Source organism: Dromaius novaehollandiae, chromosome 2, assembly GCF_036370855.1.
Source record: "Dromaius novaehollandiae isolate bDroNov1 chromosome 2, bDroNov1.hap1, whole genome shotgun sequence".
NCBI classification, from domain to species: Eukaryota; Metazoa; Chordata; class Aves; order Casuariiformes; family Dromaiidae; genus Dromaius; species Dromaius novaehollandiae.
In genome coordinates, this window is record NC_088099.1 from 30,571,719 (window position 1) to 30,591,230 (window position 19,512).

The 19,512-nt window shown below is 40.2% G+C and overlaps 1 protein-coding gene across 10 annotated transcripts in view; it reads right to left on the bottom strand.

Annotated features, from left to right (window-relative positions):
* The window catches only part of RBMS3 (RNA binding motif single stranded interacting protein 3), a 761,325-nt gene that overhangs the window by 138,145 nt on the left and 603,668 nt on the right, over positions 1–19,512 (bottom strand). For all 10 annotated transcript variants that reach the window (XM_064506141.1, XM_064506140.1, XM_026098805.2 and 7 more), the window contains 2 exons: positions 14,196–14,353; positions 4,367–4,446 (listed from right to left, as the gene is read on the bottom strand). In XM_064506141.1, the coding sequence (XP_064362211.1) occupies positions 4,367–4,446; positions 14,196–14,353 (238 nt within the window). The remainder of the gene's footprint in view (positions 1–4,366; positions 4,447–14,195; positions 14,354–19,512) is intronic.

Genomic DNA, 19,512 nt, shown 5'->3' on the forward strand with positions numbered 1-19,512 from the left:
CACCAAAACTGTACCTTAAGCTTGTCAATCCAAAGAGAAATCAATTTGTTACTGACAGAGAAGGTAGGCATTTTTACTTGAATTCAGTGCTTGCAAAATTGGTAGATTAATAGGATTTCATACTAAAGTCCCCTGTTCACCAATGAAAAGAGAGGCAGTACGGCACTATGGTAAGACTTCTTTATTTCGTCAGACTTCTTCATTTGTTGACTTCTCTTTTCCTCGTGGCAATACGGGGTCTACAGAATCAGCCTCTGTGGGGCTGCACTCTGCAGTGTGAACACTTACCCATTAGGCCCTGTTCTGTTTATTTCGGGAAAACATTCCTAATAAAGGGAATATGAAAACCTAAAAGCCACTAAAAACAATCAAAGCTACTGAGAGCATTTATGAAGTTCACGTGGAATTTGCAGAGCACCAGGAGTTTGGAAATTTCTAGAGACAACTGTAACTTTCTCAGTCTGAAAGAAATACAAAGATATTAACTAGTTATTTATGGGACAGTGAATTATCTTGCACTGTGTATCTAAGACTGAACATCATGAAATGCTTATTAGTTGAGCAAGCAGGGCAGTTGAGCAAGTCCCTTTGGAATGGAGTGAAGCCAAGAAGTTGGACGGAGAAGGACCCTTAGCAAGAATGATTTACTAATACAGACACAATACTGCTCAGTTTACTTAGGTATTACACATCTGACCAGCAAAGAGTTTTAAGTGCCAGCAGATAACCTTTACACTGTCACGGGGTTGAAGCAGAGCAGTCTGGAGCTGCAACTGCCCAGCTCTGCTGTTTTTTATGAGATAATATACAGTAGCTCAAGTCAGAAAGTCAAGCAAGGTGTGATATATTTTTGCCTTGGAAATGTGCAGAATACAGAGCCTTCACGGCACCCTGTCTGCCTTCCTTCCTTGTAGAAGCAGCAACGCTTTACCCTTTCCTCCTGCATTGCTGGCCTGGGCCAGCTTAGATGAGTGACTCTTAGCTGTGTTCACATGCCCAGTTACACAAATGTAGTCTGCTGTAATGTCTATTTTATTTCTAACAAAAAAGTACATCCAACTAAGTCTACATCTCATTTGCCACGGGAACACTAGCTGGGAAAGAACTCTGTATTCAAAATGAATATTTGACGTACACCTTTGGGAGGATATAACAAAGTCATGCTCCATGACTTACTCATTGTGAAAGCTAGAGCTGTGGTGCCCGGCCTTTCTGATGGGTTGTTTGGCATCAGATGAAAACTACCCACACCAGTCCCTCTTCGACCATGACCTGATAACTGGGCACAACTGCCCCACATGTGAACACTTTACCATACACACACAGCACACACACAAACAAATATATAAGTATATACATATCCCATTGCATTGTGAGGATCACACCTGTCATGGTGCAAGGTTCAGACATGCCCTTCTCATGTAATTACTTGTAATGACACACCCTAGTCATGACACCTAGCAAGCGGGCTTCCAAAAAGTCTGTCACCCAACTATCGTGGTCGTGTTTTGGCCCCACGGGGGTATACATTTCGGGGAACACAACTGGGGAGGACAGCATGGAGAGAAGCTAGCTGCCAAAACAGTATGTCTGGTCCGTAATCCGACTTCCTCAGGAAACAGGGTGTTATAAAACGGCCTGAAGCCAAGCTGATTTCTTTTCTGATGGGCCTCATCCAACTAGTTATTAGTTGGTAAGCCTTGAACCTGAACATCAGAATTTGGGTGAGAGGAGATGTAGACAAAAACGTAAAATCTGCCCCACTCACTGCTATACCTGAAAGAAATCCAGCTGAAAATCCCCAATCAATTTAATTTAACCCTGAAAGGATTGATTAGTTTTCCCTTGCAGTAAGATCATGTCTTGAGCAGTAGAGGTTAAGAACAGATAGTGTTGCATACTTCCGCTAATGTTCCCTGGTTCCTCATTTTTTAACTGAAATCCATAAAGAGGACACAGCAATAACTACAGCCAATTTTATTTCTATGTCAATTACTGAGATGCTGGGAGGATAATTTTCAAACTCTGATTGTGATTTTCCAAGTACACTAGGAGACTTGATTCTCCTTGCTTCTCCATGCAGGAAGATAAGCAATTGCCAGGAGGGGGATAAAGCAAGATGCTTCTATCTTGCTGAGAAGCTTAAATACAGGTTCATAACATAGATGTGTAAACCAAGCAGAAGCTGTAATGGTAAACTATGTCAATAAGAAGAAGGTAGGACTGAATATTTTTTGCAGTGGGCAAAAGGTAAATGAATATGAATGGCCAGTATCACTTTGAATCCACTCAACTGCTCAAGTGATCATGTTTGTTCTCTGGCTTCATAGGAAAGGAAGGAAGGAATAAGAATAATCTTTTAAACACAGATTTCAAGAGTACCCTACTCTAATAATTAGGCCCAAAAATTCTCTTTTGTGTGAATGAAATATACTATGATAATTTCTAATTACCTGTGTTTGGAGCTACAAAATCTCTTTCTTAAAAGGACAAAATGGGATTTTACAGATACTCTGTACTTCAGCTAGTCCAGTTACTGATTTTACCTGGCTTTGCCCCAAGATGCATTATGCTTTACTTGCATCTGAATGGCACCCAGGTAAATGACAATTCTCAAAATATTTACTTTCGAGATCATCCCTGCAACCAAATGCTGTATGAGCACAATAAACAAGAGGGAAAAACATCCAACAACTTTCCCACATGGAAACTTTCTTCAGGAGATGAAGAGCTGATTCATGTGCTTTAATTGAGAATGCAGCAATATTTATAACCATTAAAATCCAATTTCACTGTATCTCTTGGAATAAAAATAAGTAATCACGCTATCTTATCAAGACTCCTATTTTGATGTCCCACATTGTTCACTTTGAATAACCAGCTTATTCCTGATTGGACGCTAATTTAAAAATAAAAAACCCAAAGAAAACGATTTTGAACTTTTAGCTTTCATTCTTTATCACGCAGCTCTTTTTGTCTCAAGCACACAATATAAAAATATTCTCCTTCATTTCCTGCTCAAGTGATGTGTCCTGTATGAGACAATCTGGAATTTGACCGTGGAGCATGCAAGATACCGAATCCTTGCTATTCACACTCCTTCCATTGGGTGTTGCTACGATATTAAATAGATTACTCCTGTGACCTAACGTACTCATACAGAGAGCCATACCAAAGGTTTAAGGTCTCTGCCTATGTTGCTCTGCCCACTGTTCTATGTAGTCTGAGTCTGTCATATTTCACACAGGTAATATACATTAGTTGGCACCAACAAAATTTTCAATAGTTGCTTTTTTAAAAAAGAAGTCCATAAAATGGAGTCTTCCTGCCTGTACTAAAAGTTTTACACTCTTACATGAAGGTGATTTGACTATAATTTATATGTATATTGCACCATTCAATTACTGTACACAGTAGTCGTGCAGATGGCTCCCTTTTAATAAGAGTATTAAGTGCATCTTCTGCATTAAGAACCAGGCAATGAATAAGGAGGAATTTAATGAAAGTAACAAAAAAGGAAATAGTTTAATGGAAGTAAAAAAAAAAAAAAAAAGAAAAAGAAAAAGCAGAGAATTACTTAAGATGCAATTCCTGTAAGGATTTCCTGCTCACTTAACTCTAGGAACTACAACTAGTTCTTTACACAATATGAGGAAGAAATCTTTGCAGATCTGTGGCCTCAGGGAGGTCTTGTCAAGCACCAAGAATCAGGCAACTCATCACTAAACTTTGCACAGCTGATGACCACAGAGATGACAGCTGAAGATTTCAAAAGCAAGGTAATGGCTGGAACTGGGCTTTAGATGTGGCAGGGATACACCACTGAATATATTCTATGAATATTGTCAGAAAATGACAAGATTTCATTAAGCTATGGCAAGTACAAATGGTATAAAATCGCTTCATGTATGAACTACCCTCAGTTAGTATTAAGAGCTGCTGCTGTTAAAGGGATCCTGGCAACCTGAAATCCTTGTCCTTTTATAACTCATAACACAGTTACCGATCCAGTTATATTCCTAGGTAATAATGAAAGCACAGGTATTTAATTATGTGATCTTTGCTCTAATTGGAAAAAAAATCTCACAAAATATATGCATTAAAGAGGGGGAAAATTCAGTAAGACAACATGATTTTTGTACACACTTAAACTCACTACTGTCAGACATATATGTTTGAATAATGCTAACTTGGGCAGGGACTGAGTTCTTATAGGTCAGAAATGATCGGCTTCAACCAGAAAAGCTGTATGCCTTCTTAGACGGGCCAGCAATATTGCCAAACCCAACATACATTCCAGCACTCCTGTACTCTAAACTGTTCAGTGAATTTTACATTTCATTAAAGAAGTGATGGCTACACTTACCTGGTAGACCAGGTGGGGTTTTCAGATATTTTCCATTAAAATGTTGAATTACTACTTCACATTTTTCTGTAGACTCCATTCTAGAAAAGAGAAGAGGGTGGGATGGGGGTAGAGGCAAAAATTGTTACTAGAATGGTATAAAAATGTTCAGTCAGCAAAAACAAAAACGAAAAGAAGAGAAAAGGAAAAGTGCAGATGCTGAGAGAAATCTTAAAAGCTGTTGTTGCTGCTTTCTGCAGAGAAACCGGTGGAGCTCATTACAGGATGGCGTGGCCAGCTGTGAGACCTTGCCACCCTCAAAGCCTGCAGCTGCGCTCCTGGCTGTGCCTGAGCTGTGGCGGTGTCAAGGAACAGCTTGCGCTTGACTCTGGGGGTCACCCTGAACAAGGACAGTCTTTATAGTGTCATATGCTGCCTGAAAAGGCAAAGGACTCCTTTCCGGATTCCTTGTGCACTCAAAATAACCTCAAAGGGCATGAAAAAGTACAGGAGTTGGACAACAACCCAGAGGATTAAGCAACAATTGCTGAGGTTTACAATGATAAAGAAAACCACCCTGCAAAGACGGACTGTATAGCAAGACAAAGAGAATGCGCATGTGCCTATTACATAAAGCCAAATTCAGGGTGAAGACATGAAGCTGCACATAATACTGGCAGGTGAAATGACCTTCTCTTCATCTTGTATGACCTCAAGCATGACTTTCAGCATTGAGACATTAAAGCTTCGACACAGAACTAGCACATACATTACTGAGGCAACCGTAAAAAACACAAAGCTACTGGCTGAATCCTAAACCATGCTTATATCAGATTAGGAAATTCACAGTTCCTTTAGATCCTGTAAACTGACTGCACACTGGTCCTGCAAACAGTTGACTCTGCTACAGAGTGTGTACAGAAATGCTTGAAGAGAAGAAAGAGAGAAAAGGAAAGCTAAAAGTCAAGCAAAAATTGCACTGTTTTTTCCCTCTAGGAAAACTGTGTATAAAAACCACATTCAATACTCCTTCAATATACTGGTTCTTACCTTCACGTACTCCCTCCAAAGTAACTCCACTGATGTAAATATTAGTTACTTCTTGCCAGTCAAGATCTTTAAAAACAAACCACCTTAAAAACAAACCACCACATATCCACCACCCTTTCTCCCACATGGCTGTGGGGAAGAGTAACATGGCTTCTGTATAGTTCACGGATTAGAGTCCCAACATAGAGCTTAGAGCGGGGGTTTGTCTCCCAGGACAAAAGTTAGAGTTTAAAGGACCACCTCAACCACCGCCACCAAAAAAAAAAAAAAAAAAAAAAAAAAAAAGCCTACTTAATACTTTGAGCAATTCAAAGCCTTTTGTCAGCTTGTTTCTTGTTTCAGATGGAACCATTAAAAATTGTCCCTTCTGAGTTGTATCACCATTTTTACTTCCATATCATGTGGGCTGGGCCATTTCTACAAGCCCAAAGACGGCAACTTAGATTGTTCACTTTGGCATCATTCAAATTTAACTAAGCAAATGCCTGCACTGAGCCTTTAGAGACTCTTGTCTCCAAAAGAATAAATGCAATAAAAGTCTGTTTGCTGTAGCTGCAGGCGCTTAGTGTCAAACCATGTTATGTCGCACCACACAGCAGTGACAATTTCATTTTAATACATGGGGCACATTTTAACAAGGCAAAGCAGCCCCTGCAAAGAATGCAATATATAAGCTGCCAAGTGAAAGAGACTCAGTGCACTTCATGCATTTTATGTGGGAAGAGAATAAGAGTGAAACCCACAGTGTTCTGGAATAAAAAGGCCATCATTCAAATAGCAGTCTTAAAAAGAATGTGCACATTTTCATCTCAAGTTTCACAATTAACAGCTCTCAAACGCCATTGCCAGCTATCTGTAATCTGGCACACGCTTCACTTGAAACCGACACTGGCATTGTCAACTCCGATTGAAAAGACGGCATAATAGACAAAGCCGGCTATACATGTTCCCTTCAGACGTGTTGCTGAGTAACGTGTTGCTGCACCCGCTCGCCGTCTCGGCTACCTGAGTCCCCGTGTGCCTCCTGCGACGCCTACATCCTTCCTCCCAGCCTGGCGCTCATCAGCCCACCAGCCGCCACCTGATCACGTCCATCCCAGCAGTATATATGCATGAATTATAATTTTCACATGTGCATAAGTAATCTCTGTTTTCAGAAACCACTTTTTCAAATTGTGTTCTGCCTTTTAATTCAGCTAGAGTACTGATGGACTAGGAAGAATGAGGACTACAGAGGAGGGAGCCACCAGATATAGTACTAAAATTGTCTGACACTTGCCACCACAACATGCTGGTTTTAGTTTAGTTCAAACACTGACTAACAATAACTGTGTGGGTGGCAATGTCTATGCTGGGTGCCTACCCATAAGCTCAAGCTATCCATCTGCATACATAGACTGAGAGATTCCTCTTTCTCTGTTTATTTATTTTAGCCAAGAAGACCAGTCATACCTGGGAAAGGGCCCAATGAAAAATGTACTTTTGTTTAGCCTACACGAATAAATTCTACCTATGTTTTCTTTGAAAAGCTGCGGAATTCCTCTAGCATAGACTGTGCCTTCAAACTTGAGGGAGAGAGATGCTTTTTGCCATGAATCTATTGATCTTGTCTGAGATACAAATGTTTCAAAACATCGAATGAGTAAGACTGCTACTTAATAAAAATATCACTAACAGGAACCTTATATGTTAAAAGCTAGGCTCCAGGGACAGGTTTCCTACAGCAGAATATCATCAGAGCACAGGTAAACTTGCAGCAAGAGCATTCTTAAACCCGTTTTTTAGGTTTGGGTTTTTGTTCATAATTGAAGGAACAAAAATGTGGCAAATAATAATATTCTGGGGGAAAAAAAAAGATCTTCGATGCTTAAAAAATTTCTATTAAAAGATATGGATATTCAACTCTCCTGCTGCAAAGGTGAGGACATCAGCTTCACAAGGTAATAGAAATTTGCTTCTGATCAGACCACTTGCCAAGTATAAAACTCTCTTCAAGAGTATGTTTTTTGTGCTGATTCCAAAAGGATCTTAGATGATAAGTCATGTTTGAATACGATTTGAAGATAACTATAATGCATAGGAATAATAGTATGAGTAAAGAAATGCATTGCAGAAAAAAATTATCAAAGCCAAAAGCCAGATTCATTTAATATTTTTAATGGTACACAAAGAAAATAACAAAAATACCAGAATTTATTTGTACATGTCTCTATATATCTCCTGGTTCTGGAGACTCAGAAGTAGAGTTCTCAAATACAGTAAGAGTACCCAGACTGAGGATATTCCATCCAACTGCAAAGGAAGGCCATTTAGAAAATCTAAAAAGAAAGGCTCTTCTTTACAGTTTTTCTAGCCATAGTTTACGAAGTTAAGGTGTTTCAATGTGATTGGTAAATGAACGAACTATTAGGGATGTTTAATATTAAGCAAGTATTACCACCAGATCATTTGAGGTTCACATCTTGCTTTAAACATTTATTCTAGGTCATTTAAAAGATACATATTATTCTCTCTATAGGCCACAGTAGTTCCAAAGTAGCCATTATATGTTGCTATAATAGGGAACCTTCACAATGCAAATGCACAAAAAAAAAAAAAAAAAAAAGTAGAAATAAAGCTCTTTCACAGGCTTATTTTAAAGACTGATGCAGTGTCACAAAACAAAGTTTATAAATATACACTATAAAGAATAACATGATGACCACATAATTATTACATAAGAAATATTCAGTATCATTTAATCACCAGTTAGTGGCTAAAAATGTGGTTTGGTTTCCATATGCCCTATAGTCACTTCACTTAATAATAATAATGTAAATGAGAATCAGGCCTATGTTTTTTGTATTCCAAGTGAATATTTGAATTTGATTAAATTGTTACTACCATATTTACATTATAATAAACATATGAATATTGTTATTTTCTTATATTAATAAGAGTAGGAATAATAAATCTTGGAGGAGGTGGCTTTCTTTACCAGTTAAGGCATTTTCCAAAGATGGAAGTAGGCAGGTAGTGGCAGTATTTTACAGAGGAGAAGGCTGAAGAACTGAGGCCATGGTTAGAAGACACACTGGAGAACTCAAATTTCTTTAGCCTATCAAAAAGATGATTAGAGGGGCAGTTTGACAGTGGTGCATAAGTACCTTTGTGGGTAGAATAAACTAGGTGTTAAGCAGTTCTTTAATCTTGTGGAGAAAGTTATGATAAGAACCAGATAAATTTGGAAGAGAAATTACGCAGAAACATTTAACTACAAGGGAGATGATCCGCTGGAACATATTAGAAAAGAGGCGGCATTTTTTTTGGCTGATATCTTCAAATCTCTTCTAAAAGTTTTATTTTAGTCTAAGACAAGTAACACCTCAATATTAGGTAACTGGGAGTACTTTAATGGCCTGTGGTATAAAAGAGATCAGAGAAAATGTTCTTCTGGTCTTAAATACTCTGACGCTACAAAATACTTCTTATTAGTACGAGGTTTCTTAGCCCCCAGTCCTCCTTATACTCTACTCCATGGCGACATGGTCAATGATTTCTTTAATTTATTTTGCCGATTTAATTTCTGGCATTCAAAAGCTGTGCTATAGCTGCAATCTGTGATTTTCTTCCCTCCTGTAACTGATTCAGGCATCTTGTGTCCCCATCTTTCCAACTGGTAAGAGATTGCTTTAAGATGGCTGTACTGTTTGAATTAAACCGTTTTATGGTGGAAAATCTATTCCGTTTCCATTTATAGACTAGGAAGAGATATTCATTTGAAGAAGTTCTCCTTATTTCGCATAAATTCTATCTTTTTCCAATACATCTTGCCTGTATATTCTTCATGTTCATTTCTGTTTGCACGAACAACAGGAGGTTGTCCAATGACTAAATGACACCTATGTTACCCTGAAAAACCCTGAAAGATGCAAAACTTCCTTTAATGAAAAGCATGTACAAATTAAAGGCTAGGCTCTCTCATTTTGCTTCAGTGCAGTCCAGAGCAGATCCATTTCTACTGAAATCCATGCAAAACTTGCATAAATGGATAATGATCCTGTGTGGGGCTCAAAATCTTGTTTCCCATATTCTCTGGCTCGCTTTCAGTCACTGAGTCAAATAGTATTTCCAAAGACTAAACCTAATACATGTAAAATGCAGATAAGCATGAGAAAATTTTAATAAAAAACACATGCAGGCAGAGAAAATCATCCCATTGAAAGCTCTACCAAAAGCGCTTTAACCATAAGACAAAGGTAGAGCCAAAACTCCGAACAACGAAACAGGTGAATTCCCCATTACAGATCCCCCCAGATCTGTCATGAAGGAACAGATGTATCTCCTCAATATTTCCTTTCTCTATGCGGTGACAGAGGAACTAACTGAGACTCTCTCGACTTTGGTCATTCCCTGGAACAGCCTTGTAACATTCTTTTATGACAGTTTACATTGGACACATTCTCTCACGTTTCTGGAAAAGAATGGTATGAACACAGTCATTTCTACCTAGACCCAGGCTGATTTATGCTACTGTCTTCGCACTTTCAGGTTAAGTATTATACTGGTGCCTGCCAGCAGTGCAATACTTGACTGTCTGACTGTCAGCATTTCCATCATAAATTTCTGTTTTCAAAGTTTTATGACTTTGTTGTAAAATGTCGCTTGGGGGGTGAATCTTGCAAGGTCGTTTTAAGTTACAAGACAGAAAACAAAATAAAAAAAGTTAGTGGTTTCTAACACGTTCTTTGCACTTTATCATTTAAAAGGACCTATAAAATGCTTGCTCTGCTGTTCAGTTGAGGGTGGTACATGTATGCATAGCATTATTTATATTACTATCTCTGTAGGGAAGATTCTCAGATAATACCTTAATGGCATTTTACTGTGGGGTTCTAAAGACCAATTTTTATTTCATTGATTCAGTGGTATCAAGAAGTCCCTCCCTGACATACATCTCAACGCCTCTGTGCCCCAAGGTGTGCACGCACTATGGAGTTCTTCGATTAAACTCTCTGTACCAAGGGCTTATCAAAATTTCTCAGCCAAATTACCTCGTGGCCCCTAATTTTCCCTGTTCTTCTCTCTTCACCTTTAACGGCTTCATACCCATTTTCATGTTATGCCTTCCTACTGATATTTGTCCTGAGATCCTGCCTCACTTGTCCCTCTCTGGGGTTTGCAACTCTCCGCAAGTACAGCCCCAGTTTCAGGATTATTTTCATGGATATACTGAGTCTAACAAAATTTGGTCCAGGACGCAGTGCTGGATGGAAATTTGAGGGTCTCAGAGATAACGCTCTCGTTCCACACGGCTCTCTAGCACTTGCGGTGTCACTCTGAGCCCCTTCCAGGGAGGCCTTTCAATGGAAATTTGTCACCACAGGCACTGGAATATTTTACAGATACCACACAAAGTCTTGTGGTATGTTTGGGATTTCCAGCTTCATCCAAGATATCCAATTATAGATCAATTTCCTGGGTAAGATATAGGATTTGACAGATCATTTTTCTGACTGAAAGTAAGAATGTTCCTCATAATATCTAAACCTGCAATACCTTCCCACATGATGGATTTGTTCAAGTTAAATTTATAGCACCTTTTATAGCATCTTTTCAACTGTCTTCAATTAAACCCTCAAATAAGGAAGGAAAAAGCATCTTCCTTCACAAATGCATCATTAAACTACCTGGCTGTTCTCTATCCCATGGTGCTGCTGACAGTTCTCTGCCTCCAAAATAGCATCATCAATGACCCTCAGAAATCTCCCTCTCTAAATATTCCCCCTCTCATTTAGCAGAACTATCACCAGTGCTTTGAATCCACTTTGCCTATGTCACTTAATCTTCTCCCACCTTGACACCTGCAACTCAGCCCTTCACAGGCCTGCTGAAAGCCAGGTCTTCCAGCATATAGTTACCTCTTCATGAGTGACAGCAAAAACATCTTCGGGATGAAGTTAAACATTGCCCTCCATGTTCTTAATTCCCTTTCCCATCCAGTGACTCCAGTCATCCTCAAAGAGACCATCTTACATACTCCCTAGATCTGATCTTTTTACCCTCACCAACAACATTGCTAATGTCCAGTTTGCAAAAATCATGTCATAAGAGATCACAGATCGGTTCCAAAAATATATCTCAGAGAAAGCCCTTCAAATCTAGCTGCTTTGGCTTTTCTTCTTTGCTTTTTTGAGGACTATGCTTTTTAGGTTTTGTTCTAAGCTCTGAGCAACCCACTTACAATTTTCAAATGAAAGATCAGATGCTGAAGTAATTAGATGACTCTCAGCAACAGGGATTTAAGAAAAACACCTACAGAGCTTAGTCTTGTGACGAAATCCTGTGTGAGGGCAACGCTGCGTCATTCCCTTTTTCTACATGCAAGCACCTGCTCTGATGGAGAGCTTAGCCAGGCAGCACCAGCTTTGAAATACAATGTCCAGGCAAGGTGGAGGAGGGTGTCTCGAGCTTATGTCAACTCAATTTAATTTGGAAGGACTTCTAGGGAGCCACAGTTAAAGTTTCCCTTCCCTGGCCCCTTGCTCATGACTTTCCTCCCCAAAATCTCCCCTGGGGATGTGCCTAGGCACAGCTGGGTTCAAGACAGTGAAACTTTCTGGAAAGATTCAGGAAAATCTGTTCAGTTGCTTTTGAGGGAAGCAAAAGAGTGGAAATGCTTTAACAGGTTAAAAAAGAGAGCTAGTTTTGTGTGCACATACTTTAAAAGAGGCTGAACTTCAGTGTGGCCAGACATTACCCAGATAAGTTTAATCCAAGAACATTTGAAGTTACCCAGGTTATAAACAATTAAGTAGCCACCTGCAGTACTATGAAACTGTGCTAATCATAGATACTTAGGAGAACCATCCGACAATAGCTGTCTACAGTAAGTCTTTACTTCTGATTGCTGTTTGAATATACTTACTTTGAGATTGACTATTCACATAATTGGGCAGAATCAAAAAGTGATTTTTAATCATCATAGTGATTAATTAATAACTTTGAAATATCAGATTTCAAAACTGCTGAATGCTGAATGATCTTAGTTTATGCAAAGCAAACTTTTTCTACTGTGTTTCTATGGGTAGTTGAAGAGCATGGGGCAGCTCCACAGGCAGCTACACTGTGAAAAAAGGCCCCAGGTCTGAACATGTAATGGCCAAGATCACCACAGTGTTTGCTGATCTGGGCTTCTGAAATATTATCTGGACTGAAATACAGCTGCCACCCCCTAGCTGTACTGTATTTATAACCACTTAGCGTGTGCTCACACTGTAGGTACACTACAATGAACCCTCCATGACTACAAACAAAGCTAAAGAAAATCATCTATTTTGAGTGACATGCTATAAAAAGATACTGAATAGCACTTTACTAGAAAAAGAAGATCATGTGGTCATGTAATTAAAGCTTGTACTGGTAATTCTAGTAGTGCAAAGGCAAAGTGAAGAGTCAACATTCAACTATGGCTATGAAATTCTTAAGAAATTCTGGCCTCATTCAAATCAAGCTATGCTGTATTCTTCAGCGAAGCCAAGGTTTTACCCATCTCTCGTCTGCCTGTCTTGTCTAACCTTCATGTTAGATTGTTATACGTTTTTTTGAAATGAGTTACATAATTAAATACATTCCCACAAACAAAGCCAACTTTTAAAATGCAAGTTTATCCTTGAGTTATACTAATCTTTATTTAGTGAGCTAGAAAAAAATCATATCATTAACTGTGATAATGCATAAAGAACAGAATGCTGTCTTCCACCACAAATGTTTTGCCTTTTTCCATTTGAATTCAGCCAGTATTATCTTAACATTCTCTGTGCATGATGAGCTTTTACATCAAGGACAGAGGTAACACTACAATGTCAGCTATCTTTGCAAGCTACCTTTTTATTATACAGTACCCCATTTTACTCAGTGGTGTTATGACACTAACAGAAATGCCATGATACACCAAGATACAGCACATTTCCGAGAAATTCAGAAGATGACTCAGTCATTTCACCTCCTTTACAAAGTAAAACGTTACGATGCTCGGTAAAAACACTGATCTGGGTTTTGGGGTTTTTTTTGCTTTTTCTTTTGAAACAGAAGACTGATTTGCAGCACAATTAGGAATTTCTCTTCTCCTTGTTTGCTTTTTCTGTCCCTTTCTATATATAGCTCTTCCTCAGCTTTTGAAATGAAAACTATTTTAGAGTGTTTCTAGCTGAAGAGAATCTATGTAAATATTCCCCGAGAGTAAACATGGAAGCTTGTCTTTCTGAACTGACAATGAAATACACAGTAATAATATGTTGCCCATTCAGTCTAAAATATCTGCCTACTCTGACAGGCCTTGTTGTATGCAAATATTTCTTCTTAATGTTTTCTCATAGGTTTCAGTTCCTCGCCATTTTCAAGGAAGCCATGTTTCTTTCAGTTACTGTTCCTCTCCTTTGCTCTTCCAGCTGTAAAATTTACTTTTTCTTGTCACAAAATCTTTGCTGAACATTTAAACAGTTTCTTCACCAAGTGTGTGCTTTTGACTGTAGGACATTTATTATTATCCAAGCTTGATACTGCATGGATAGCTCACTATTCCTAGAGATTTCTATTTCCACATACATACATATAATGAACTAATTTTTGGAGCAATTAATGAACATCCTTCTGCATTGGTATTCTTCGGCCCAGTGCAAAGAACAGAAGCACAATCTGATAACGCTGCTGCTCTACATTTTCCACGGCTATGAGGCTTCAGAGTTACAGAACAGACAGCATTTGCAAAGGACCAAAGCCAAAAAAAAAATGCATAAATCAAATAGAGTAAGGGTTTCACCTGGCAAAGCCGACTCCTCTGCTGACTCCATTAGCATCTCTTAATATTCTGGTGGAAATGACATGTCCAAAGGGTTTCAGCATATTCTCCAGTTCCTGTTCATCCATGGAAACGGGTAAATTTGAGATGTATAGATTTGTGGGATCTTGCTCTTGTTGCTATGACAGAATAAGAGAAATATTCTCAATTAGACTCAGCATAATAAAACAGCTTATGGCTCCTGCAACGAAGGCTACTCAAAGCAGGACCAGGCCAAGAATTTATAGAAGCATTAGAAGCAAAGCTGGGCAATCTGTTCATGCTGACAACATATTTGCCAAGTTTCTGCAAACTCTCATTCACGTGCTTAACTCCATGCGTGACTGGTCTTACTGAACTCAGTGACACTACTCATTTATAGAAAATTACCCTCATGCCCAAGCATTCCCGGACTGTGTCCTAATTTAGCAATGGATTGTCAAGAAAAGATGATTTCTACAAATATGCTGTTAAATAGATATAATTCAACACATGTTTTATGCAGATGTGTTTTCCAGCCTGCAGACTGCCCATTCAACCTGTTCATCATGAGCCAGGTTGATTGAAAACGTAAAACATTATCTGTGATATCTTTTTTTTCCCTCCCATCAGAAACATCCTAGTAGATATTTTGCAACAAAAGCTAACTGTAGGGGGTTTTCTACAGTCCAGACCAAAGGCTTTGGTGAGATAGGTCACATGTTTATTCTCTGACAGAATTAAAATTTCTTATAAAATAACATTTTCAGTGTGAATAACTGAGAAAATAAATTTGAAGACAGTTTTTTCTTTCTATTTCAGAATTTTAGCCTAAACTTTTCATTTTGGCAAACTTTCCTGCTTCTATTCTTGTTTGCTAACCTACTAAGAAGGAACATGAAAGAGCTATAGAGGCAGCATGTAAAGCAAGTGTATGAAAAACATTAAATAAAAACCTTGTCTACAGACAACCAGGTCCCAATTACATTAAATCAATTCAGTTAAGCCCTTGCAAATTTCCACGGCTGTGGGTCCATGTTCATTGATACCAGCTTCACATACTGTCAGGTCACCTGTCAATACAAGTCTGGTTTGGATTAGGCATGGCTACGTAATTTTAGCTAATGCTAAGTGAGCAAAAACGTATGATAAAACCTTCACGCTGGCTGCAGTAAGATGGACAGTACCTGCTGTGACATAAAGTCTTTTGAGATAGATTTTCTGAGATTTTTTTATTACATATTTGAATGGAGAGAATTAATTTGCACTTGCTCAATACTGAGAGGTTCATGTGGCAACAGAATTGTCTTTTTTTGCTGTGAGGTGTCCGAAAAGCAGATTTACAACCTTGCAACACTACGACCTTACAATGAAGAAACTATACAGAGCCCAGCAGCCATTTGTCCCACTTTAACCAAACTGGCTTCAAATTACACCCTCATTAAAGTCAGTGCAACCGTGCCTTGTCAAACACACAGAATCACAGGCATATTCCCATCTCCAGAAGACGTGCAAAGACAGGACAGAATTGAGATTTCTGCTCTTGCCCTGCCTTACACACTCAAGGCTGTGAAAAGGGAAGCAGAAGTCTGAGTTCCAACCTGTGATTCACACGTCCCATCCTTTATAGGGACATAAATGACTAAACAAACTCTAGCTTAGTTAAATACCAAAATCAGAGGCCAAGGAAAGCTCTCAGCTTTCCTTTCCCTGACCCCCAAGGGTAATTTTAGCCCTTTTGGATGAGAAGAGAAACTTCAAATGTGCACCAATGGGTCCAAAATCAGGAGGCATGTAATGTTTTTTTACTGATAATTTGGATTCTGACCTGAGAGCTGTGAACACTTGCCTTTGGACATACCACTTAATGCCCATTGCATTTCACCTGTGCATCTCCAGATCTATCACCCCAAGAAACAACACAGCACAGCACAGGTTGAATTCACTACCACTTTACAAAGCAGAAAAAGAACAAGGAAGACACATTTTCAGTTGCAATACATAAAAATATACCCAATTATTATCATATCTTATAATAATGGGAGCAGGAGAGGGAAAAAAAAACAAATATGGACAGTAAACAGAAGTTATGAACTCCAAACCTAAAAAACATTCTTTCCTTTTCCAATCCCTGCAGTCATTTTCCTTTCTCTCTCACTTCAGTTTACATTCATACAGATCAGAAAGCTAATTCCTCTTCAATAACCGAAAAATATCAGTGAGGGACTGGGACTGGTGCTGGTATCAACAGTGTGAGGGAAATCATGCAAGCATGCCTGGGGGGAAGGTAGGCAAGTAGAAAGAGCAATATGAGCTTCAGATTATACGTTTAGCTTTGAAAAAAAAAATTCTTTCTCTTGTAATTTTTTCAACGTCTCTCTTGTCTGTATGCAAACTGCTTAAGTTTTCTCACCTCCTACTTTTTTTTTCTTTTTCACACTGGCCAAAGGTAAAGATATGGGAGATTAGGAAACATCTTCACTGCTACTAACTACTTTGAAAGTGCAATCAGTGGAGGTAATTAAAGCAGAGGCATTATAGAAGCAAATCAGGGTAGAAAGGTTTGCAATTCCAACAGGCACAGTTTTTCCAAAATGATCACACTACCATGCAAACCTCTACCTATTTATTAGTTAAGGACTTTGATTAATCAAGCAATCAGTGCTAAAGGATTGATAAAACTTGACAACATTAAGAAAAAAAGCCCTAACGACATTATGCAGACAAGATCCCTACAGCCAGAGGACAGAATAATATGGAAAAAGCAGAGTTATGCATCAGTAACTGCACAACATCCTTTACTTTCACTGAAGCAATTCATTCCAGTAGAAAGAGTATTAAAAATGAGAACTTTTGACTATTCAGTTTTCAAGCTGTGGCAAACAAATAAAATAAATCAGAACTGCCACCAAAGTTTCGCTTCTAGAATAAGAACCCATAAGCCTTTTAACTGTGTGAAGGATTAAATGCAGTCGTTTTAAATATCCATGGAAAGTTTAGCTACGTGCTAAGGATGAATGAAACAGTAGCTGGCCACAGCCACTCTCTCACAAGGATTTACCAATCATATCTTTTATCGGCACGACAAACGAGCAGTAAGCAGACAGAGACAGATGAGGCCATTCACGCCACCTTCACAACACAGCATTGTTTTCTAAGGAAGGAAAAAAAAAATTCCATGTTGTTTTTCCTTACTATACAAATACAACATTTAGAGAAATACTCCTTCCCTTTACAGAGAAATATAACCCCAAAGAAACCATATCTCACACCATAAACTGAAACAAGATGAAATGCCTTCCCAGCGACGAAGCCTTCTGAAGCGTTTTAAACTCCTCGCCAAGCACGCGTTAAAAGAGCGGTAAGAAAACAGCGCGAGGCCACGCTGCCCCGGCACGGCGGCTCCTCGTGATCTTGGGGAGCGGGGCGGAAATCCCCGCTGCCCGTCGGCGGTGCTGGCACGTGCTCCTCATCTGGTCCGACTCCTTTCATCTGACGACCCCAAGTTCCTAAGGGACACGCAGCGCACGCTTTCCCCCAGCCCCAGCCTCGCTGTGCAGCATTTTCGTTCGAAAGAAAGGCACCCTACCGCACAAAACGTGTCTCTCTGTTGACGAGATGAGCCTAAGCAGAGCCATAGGCCCAAGCACCCCGCAAACTATTACTCTTTCAGGATCCCAGCTATTTCACAGTCTGTTTCTTCAGTAAAGGATCACATCCCAAGGTGGCAGGACCAGCGGGGACGTCGACATCCGGATTCAAAGAGTGCGGCCCACGCTCTAATTCATCTGATTCTTTCTGTGGCTTTTCACCAGACTCTAAAAATGCTTCTTCCCACCTTGGGATGCTAAAATCCCATTTATTACTGTGTCCAGTCTTGAACTGAGCAGTTATCAAGATCAAGATTTTCAGGTGAAACAGCTGAAAGCTTTCAACGTGAAAGTCACAGATACTTCAGAGCTATAACCTTCCCTCACGCCTGCACTGTTTCCTGTACAACGTGAAGGGGTTGGGCAGCAGCAAGCCGCACAGTCCCACCAACACCTCCAGCAGCAGGCCCCGTGGCCCCGTCCCAGCCGCCGGCACAGAGCCACAGCAGCAGGCCGCTGCGACGTGCTGCAGAGCCCCACTTCCACCTGCGGTTCGTGGGCCCTGTCCTGGCTTTCCTCTGCCGGACTCTCCTGGGAGGCATGGGACTCCTTCCATCCTGCCCAGGAACAGAAGGGCTGTCAGCATAGCTGCTTTACATGCAACCTCACAGAGGCTTGTGCCAGGGCACGCCAGCCCCTCAGGTCCTTTCATCCCCCACGTGTGAGACAGGGCCATTCCGGCACACAAACACCATACAAAATGCTGATGTGTGCCAAATGTTGCTATTTAACGGACATAAGACCAGGCCAAGGAGCTGTTTGAAGGGAGGGGGGAAGCGGCTGTGTGTGCCAGCTGCGGACACCTCATGCTCCAGGCATGCAAAGCTGCAAGCACAGTCTCAAGACACTCGTGCAAGCCTGCTCCTGGCCGTCCTCGCTGAAGCGCATTTTAGCCAAGGCCTCCAATTCAGCAGCCCGAGGAGGGTCACATTTTCCATGCACAGCTTGCAGTTGCACTGCGTCCCCACAAAAACAGGGGTGAACTCATCCAGCCAGCCCCGCCCCTAATCAGTCCCAGCATATCCTCACATCCCGACTGAACTCTTTCTGGGGTCTTGGTCTGCGTGTGTGCAGAGTCCTACAGAACGGGCTCCCACTTAGAAAAGAAGAAATTAAGACAATTAAAGGTCATCTCGGCACGATTGTGAGGGCTTTTTGCAGCTCCCTCTGCTCCCGCCCCAGCCTAGTTCACCACCTTTGAAGCCAAGTATCTCGCCTGCACTGGCCGATGGGCTCCAGCAGCATCGACAGCAGGCACACGTTATGCCATTCTGGCTGAGGGTGCATGCATGTCACTGATAGGCACTCCAAAACTGGCCAAAAACACAGCTAGGAAGGTTTAAAGGTATTAATACAGGAAATTAAGAATGAGTTTCAAAGAACATTTCGATTAAATCCCAGCACTGGAGCATTTCAGACATTCAGCAGCAGGCGTCTTGCTGTAAGACTTGGGAGTTCAGTAGTCAGCAGCAGTTGTACTGGAGAAATAGCCAGAAATACTGTCACTGCCTTTTAGTGAGAACTGAGTCAGTCACTCAGCTCACAAGGCCTGAGCCAAAGAGGCAGACGACCTTTACAGAAAAGAGGCTTTAAAACGCACTACTCCACCAACATTTGAAAATTATAAAACCCAGTGGAGGGTGTGCTGCAACCCAAATTTGCTGTTTGCT